The sequence below is a fragment of the Octodon degus genome, unplaced genomic scaffold, assembly GCF_000260255.1.
Source record: "Octodon degus isolate 3935 unplaced genomic scaffold, OctDeg1.0 scaffold00108, whole genome shotgun sequence".
NCBI classification, from domain to species: Eukaryota; Metazoa; Chordata; class Mammalia; order Rodentia; family Octodontidae; genus Octodon; species Octodon degus.
The window spans coordinates 684,215-690,857 of record NW_004524684.1 but is presented as its reverse complement, the minus strand read 5'-3'; the positions used below and the strand labels follow the sequence as shown (position 1 = coordinate 690,857).

Sequence of the window (6,643 nt, the reverse complement as noted above, 5' to 3'; positions counted from 1 at the left end):
TCTTTCTTTCTTTCTTTCTTTCTTTCTTTCTTTCTTTCTTTCTTTCTTTCTTTCTTTCTTTCTTTGTGAGACAGGGCCTTGCTATTGTAGTATAGGCTGGCCTTGAACTCACAATCCTCCTGCCTCAGCCTCTGAGTGCTGGGATTACAGGCATGTGCCAACACACCCAGAACCTCATATAACTTTTAAACAGAAACTAAACATGCCTACAATCCTGATGGAAAGGCCTTAGCAGGGATGAAGAAAGGTTCTTGGTAGCAATTTGAGACTCATCAGGCAAAGAAGGGTCCAGACAACCATTTTTTTTTTTATCACTTTTTTTTTTTTTTTTTTTTTATTTCACTGACTTATTTCTCAATTTCAGGACCTTTCCCAAATTATCTCTTCTTTTTTGCGGAACCGGGGATTGAACTCAGGTCCTTGTGCTTGCCAGGGAAGCACTTATTCCACTGAGCCATCTCCCCAGCCCGAGACAACCATTTTGCTATCCAAATAGTAGCCACTGGGGACATGCAGCTATTTCATTTTTAAAAATTAAAATAAAATACAATAAAAAATGTAGGTCCTGGTTGCCATGATCACATCAAATGCTCAAGAGCCATAAATTGCTCCTGGACATCACATTGGATGGTACAAACATTTAGGATTTCTATCACTGCAGACAGGCCTGCTAGGTGTTGCTGGCGTCCTGCCCATACTGAATTGCGGGCTCTGCTAACCACACTCCATGTCATATTTGTGGTTTTCTGGTAGCAAAGGGAGCATTATATAACTTTCCAATTCAACTAGAGAATATGCCTCTTGTCTACAGATTCAGTTCTCTGTGAGTCCTTCAACCAATCAAGCTTTTCTCTGATTCACCTCCTAGCTCACTGGAGCGTGGATCTTCAGGCAGATTGCTACTGGCTGCCACACTGGATGGTACAAACACTGAGGATTTCCATCATCGTAGACAGTTCTGCTAGATGTTGCTGGCTTTGTTTGGGTTCAGAGTAGAACCAAGAGACTAACATATCGTGAACACCCTCTTGCCAGTTCTCAGAGTGCCAGTGGTACTCACCTGTGTCTTCCCTCCAGTTCCCTCCTGGACAAGGCTGCGAGACAGGGAGCAGGAAATTGAAAAGGTCTGGAAGAGGGAGCCGATGGAGTTGCACAGGCCCAGGGCAATGAGCTCCTTTTCCATGTGGAAGCAAAACACAGAGGAGAAAGGTCATCCTGGGGAGTGGGGGCGACAGCTTACCACCAATTTTCAGCAGGAAATGCAGGCTGTCAGTGCATTGTTTTTTTTCCAGATGTAAATTAGTTCAGTATGAGCCCAAGATAGGAATTATGGCATGATTTTCGAGAACATTTTGGGTCTTTATTGTTGCAGAGGTACGTTCTACTATGGTCCCTACCTACTCTCTACCTCCCAAAACATACTTTTTAGGCAAATAGTGCTTTTGTAGTTTTTAAAAGAAAACTAAAGTAAAAGGTAGATAGTCTTTTGTTCAAGAGAGAGTTTTTAATGTGTTCCTGCTGGCGTCCATTGTGCTAAGCTCATCCAGTGCATACTCTCGTCTCTCTGGGACCAGTGAGTCCCCTCTTAGGGCTCCTGTGGGTATTTTGAATTGGATCTCTGCATTCCCCCATAAATGTGGAGCACCCGGGAACCCCAGAGGGTGCTGGAATAGGCTTCCAAGGTTATAGCTCATGGGGTGTGGATTAGACACTTTGCCTGGAGCTACATTATAAGAGGTGGCAGCAAAGAGGGTACTGTGAGAGGTAAATCATGTACCAGCAGTTAGTAAACAAAGATAAGCCATCCTACAGAGCAAAAATGGATCTGAAGGAACACCACACTCCCAGGCTATATGCTTTAAACACAGAAGTAACACCTAGAAGAGGAAACCATGCGTTCCAGCCCTGAGACGTCCGCTCTCTGGCAGGAGCCTTGCGCATGCGGTGAGTGAGGGCTCTGTACCTCGGGTTCCAACGATCTAATGCTCATACATGGGAAAAACCATAGTGTTGAATAAATAAATACTTGAAATACATCTGTCACCAAAGCAAAGGCTCCAGAGGAGAAAGGTCATCCTGGGGAGTGGGGGACACTACTGACATTGATAAGCTGAGCTCCCTTGCTTTCTCACAAAGCTGCTTGACAAATGCACCACTGGGAAGTGCCTGCAGGGAACTGATGATGTTTACCTGATTGCCATCAACCTGGTAGCCATGTTTGTTTGCCAAGGTCTTGGCCATCGAGATGGTCACCGAGAATCCAACGATGGCTATGGCGATGGCATCCACATACACGAGGTGGAAAAGGCTGGTGTCTGGGTTGGCCGGAGGCAGTAGCCTGCAAAGTCAAGCTGACTGTGACTCAAGTGTTGTGCCCACTGGGGAAGAAACAGGAGCAGAGGGGGGCATTTGAGGAGGGCGTGATCTGCAAATGGGGTGAGCTCACCGGGACCTTGGGACATGGGATGAGTTTGCTCTGCTGTGGCAAACACAAGGTCACTCTCTGACCCAGAGCTGCAGGCCTGGCTCGAAACCTGGGCGGCTGATCAGCAGAGATCGGGTGCCATTTTATTTATAAAAGGAGAAACCTCATACCAAGGGCACCCTGATGGCAGCAGAAAGTAAGACACAGACCAGGGAAAAGGGAGGGTCGGTGAGGGACTCAGATGCCACAAGACACCCAAACCTGCCATGGCAGGGGAAGGCATTGTACTAACTAGAGGAGAATCACTGTCCTTGTGACACTGCTCAGGAGCCTCCCTCGCTATTTGAGGGGGGTGCTTTGAGTACACTAGCTCTTCTCTTGTCACTGGTCCCTCCAGTATGAGTTCTAACACTGGGAAGGAATAGTATTAGATCACACTTCCTGGCTCTCACTGGAGAATTCTGGGGAGCTGGAGGACTTCTGGAACCCACAAGGGGTACCCCCTTTGTTCCATTCTTGTAGTTTGAGACTTTTTGTCCTAAAGAAATGTAATAGGAACTCCCCAGACTGTTACAGGGAAAGGGGAACAAGGTTTTGCCAAGATTCCCTGATCCTGCTCCAATTCTAGGCGTGGGCTGGATAATAACAACGGTTAAGTGACACCCCCAAACAATACTTCAAATATTACCCTTAGTAGGTGCCTCCTCTGTGCCATAGTCTCTGCATACTTATTTCCTACAGCCCTGGGAATGAGCCACTGCTAGAATCCCAATCTTATAGGGAGGAAATGAGGTATAGTTAGGTTAAAGAACTTGTCCAAGGTCAAACAAGTCACTTAAATGACTTCAGCAAAGCCACAAGGACCCTGCCTCTCCACACTGCTTCTCTGCCCATATCAAAGTAGAGTGACAGAAGAGACATTTCATTAAACCCTGGGGTCACGCAAGGGGGTGGGTAGGGAAAGGAACCTAGTGCCTGTAAGGCTGGATTATAAACTACACGCCACAATCCTAGTGGGTCAGTGCCACAATGAACCCAGTTTATAGGGAGAAAAAGGGATGTTTTCAGCAGTTAAGTGTTTTTCCCAACAGGGGCCAAGCAGTCGGTCAAATGCCAGGGTCTGACTCTAAAACCACCATCTTTGTCCTGCACTTCACTGCAGAAGCGTGGCCAGGAGGGAAGGCTCAGCAGTAGGAGTGGGCCTGAGGAATTAGAGCACAAGGAAGGGACAGGCTCTGGATGAGGTCAGGAGAGGAAACCCTCACACGGGGTCCATACAGCCGTGAAGAGTCTGTAAGAACAGGACTCTGCCTGGGGCTCCATGTGTGCACGCGCTTGTATATGCGTCAGTAAGGGCAGCAGTCTCCTTCAGATGGCCCAGAACTGTCATACTGGCATGAAGCTCGCCCATCCAGAAGTGCAGCACTGCCCCCTGCTGGGGCCGGGCTGGCTCTCACTTTGCTGTGACCAGGCAAATGGAGTGGGAGTGATGTCACGTGAGGGCTGCTGGAGGCCTAGCAAATTCTCTGCTTTTCTGCCCTGAGCCACCAGGTAAAGCAGTCTGGCTACCCTGCTGGACACAGCAGATACAGAGAGGATGCCAGACCGACCCCAGCTGCTCCAGTGGGACCAGCTGAGGCACAGGGCCTGGAGGTGCCCGCCCTCCTGCCCAGCCCGAGCTGTAACTCCAGACATTCTTGAGGGCCTGAGAGGTCACCATGGAGACCAGCACGACTTACTAAAAAATTATGAGCAAATGAATGGTCGCTGTTTAAAGTCACTATTTTGGGGCGGTTTGCTATAGATGGTAGGAGTGACAGATAAGAGAACGGTATGATTGCGTGTAGATAAGCGGGTGGGTATTTGTTACCTGCTTGCTTTTGGGCAAAGTTCCAGAAAGATAAGGTTTCTCACTAGCCAAGTTCCAGAAAGGTAAAATGTTCCTTTGATTATTATTTTTTTAAGTTTAGTTCTCACATAGAGAAGCAAAGCAAAACACCTGGGGCCAAAACAATAGGGCAAGGAAGACATTGTGTAGGGATTACGGTGATGTGCGAAATTCAGTGTGTCAGGTGTATTTTTAAAAAGAGCAATTTACATGGAAGAATTTCCCACTTAATCAAATTATTTGCAACTAGTAACTGAATAAGATTATCTGTCGGATCCAATCAGAGATGACTGCTTACTACGTGACTGAGCTAGAGACCCAGAGCTGAGGTAATGGAAAGAGGACACAACCCAGTGTCAGGAGACCCAGTTCCAGGTCTCAGCCGGGACCAACCGCATGTCACTAGCACTCACTTATGTCTCTCTGACATTGCTTCTCAGGATCCCTGTCCCTTATTTTACTGCTTCACAGTGTGATGAGACCACCACGGGACAAAGGGCAGCACCTGCTCTCTGGACTGAGCACTGGCTTTGAAGAGCATCCTCGGCTGCTCTGCCTGCCCGGGCTCCTGGATGGGCCCACAGTGTCCCTCCCCTGACCTGCGCAGTGTCTGCAGTATAGGGTGGTGGTAAGAGAGAGGTGGGGAAACTGCTGCACCTAAGATGGAAATACAGAGCCAGACCGAGGACTGGAGAGAGATTGCAGCGTGTCAGAGAGCGCAGGGTGACTGAAGCAGCGGTGTGGCCACTCTTGCCCTCTGATGCAGAGATATAAATGTCAGACTGACTCAGGCAATATAAAGGAAGGAGCCTCAGAACTTTCAGTGCCCCTGTCAGGAACAGAGGCTGGCTGCTAACGCTAACCTTAATCCTAATCCCATAACTCTAATCTTAACCCACTAACCCTGTCGGCTCACACAGCTCTCACAGGGGCCTGGAGGCCCCCAGCCAGGGAGGAAGCTGAGGTTTGAGACATATGTGACAGGTCAAGCTCCATGGCTAGGAAGTGGAAGCTAGGAGGTAGGTCTTTTTGTTCTCATTTCTGGTGTCACTCAAGGGGAGATTTTTAAAACTGTTAAAGAAGGTAAGACAAAACATTCTCCACCATGGACAGGATTATAAAGTCGTATATGTGCTATGGAAAAGAGTGCGTGGAATCACCATAGCATCCGGCAGGCCCACATTGGGATGTACACCCCAAAGAATTGAAAGCAGGGTCTTACAGACGTATTGGCACAAGCATGTCTATGGAAGCACTATTCCTTACAGTCAAGAGGTGACCGCAAACAAATGTTCACCGATTGGGTGAACGTAGAAAAAAATACCACGTACATATAAAAGGACAATACTCAGCCATAAAAAGGAAGGGAACACTGTTATGTCCTACGTGGGTAAAACTTGAGGCTATTATGTGAAATAGGCCACAACAAAAAGACAAGTACCGTATGAGTTCACTAATAAGGGGTACCTAGACAAGTCAAATTCGTAGAAACAGGAAGATGAATGGCAGTCACGGGGGCTGGGGATGGAGAAAGAGGGAGTTGTTTGATGAGTTCGGAGTTTCTGATTTGTAAGATGAGGAAGCCCCAGACATTTGTTCTGCAATAATTTGAATATATTTAATATTGTTGAACTGCATAGTTAACAATGAATACCACAAACATTTAAACTCCCCCACTATTTGATAGGTAGAAAAAGATTATTTTTCACTGCAAGGAGGAGTTAGAAACAATAGGTGTTGATTATGCAAGTCATTCTTTTACTCAAACTATTTTCCTACCCCAGTGGAAGTGTTCCAACGACATCCACATTGTAAGATTCTTGCAAATTAAATCCAGCTGAAATGCCAGTTCCCATTACCACCTGAAACAGACACAAACCCAGATTCACCTTTCGACATTAATATTCAAATGTTACATAAATGAGCTTCACAGACTTCGCTAGGAAAATCTATTATTTGTTGTTGTTCCATGGATGTGTGCGTGTGCGTGTGTGTGTGCATGTGCATGTGTGTGTGTGTGTCTGTGTTTGAGACATGGTCTCACAATGTAGCCCAGACCGCCTTCCAATTCGTTCTTTTTTTTTTTTTAAGACAGAATCTTGCTATTCAGTTCAGGCTGGCCTTGAGCTCACTTTGCAACCTAGGCTGGTCCTGAACTTGTAACGATCCTCCTGCCTCAGCCTCCTGTGTTCTGGGATCACAGGCATGCATCACCACCCATGGTTTATTCTCACATGAATGCTCAGACTGAAAGGAAGGGTTTATCAGCTTCCAGTAATTCTAATACCTGCTGTTTCCTAAAGGGCCAGAATTGCCTTCTTTTCCCTTGC

General features: G+C 46.9%; 1 protein-coding gene across 8 annotated transcripts in view; it reads right to left on the bottom strand.

Annotated features, from left to right (window-relative positions):
* Slc26a5 (solute carrier family 26 member 5) overlaps positions 1–6,643 on the bottom strand; it is a 30,745-nt gene that overhangs the window by 10,273 nt on the left and 13,829 nt on the right. For 7 of the 8 annotated variants that reach the window (XR_001117247.1, XR_001117248.1, XM_004639242.1 and 4 more), the window contains 3 exons: positions 6,093–6,175; positions 2,191–2,338; positions 1,061–1,174 (listed from right to left, as the gene is read on the bottom strand). Coding sequence is in view for 5 of the 8 variants with exons in the window: in XM_004639242.1 (XP_004639299.1) it covers positions 1,061–1,174; positions 2,191–2,338; positions 6,093–6,175 (345 nt within the window). In the remaining 3 variants the exon portion in view is untranslated. The remainder of the gene's footprint in view (positions 1–1,060; positions 1,175–2,190; positions 2,339–6,092; positions 6,176–6,643) is intronic. The other variant, XR_002822806.1, reaches the window with a different exon arrangement.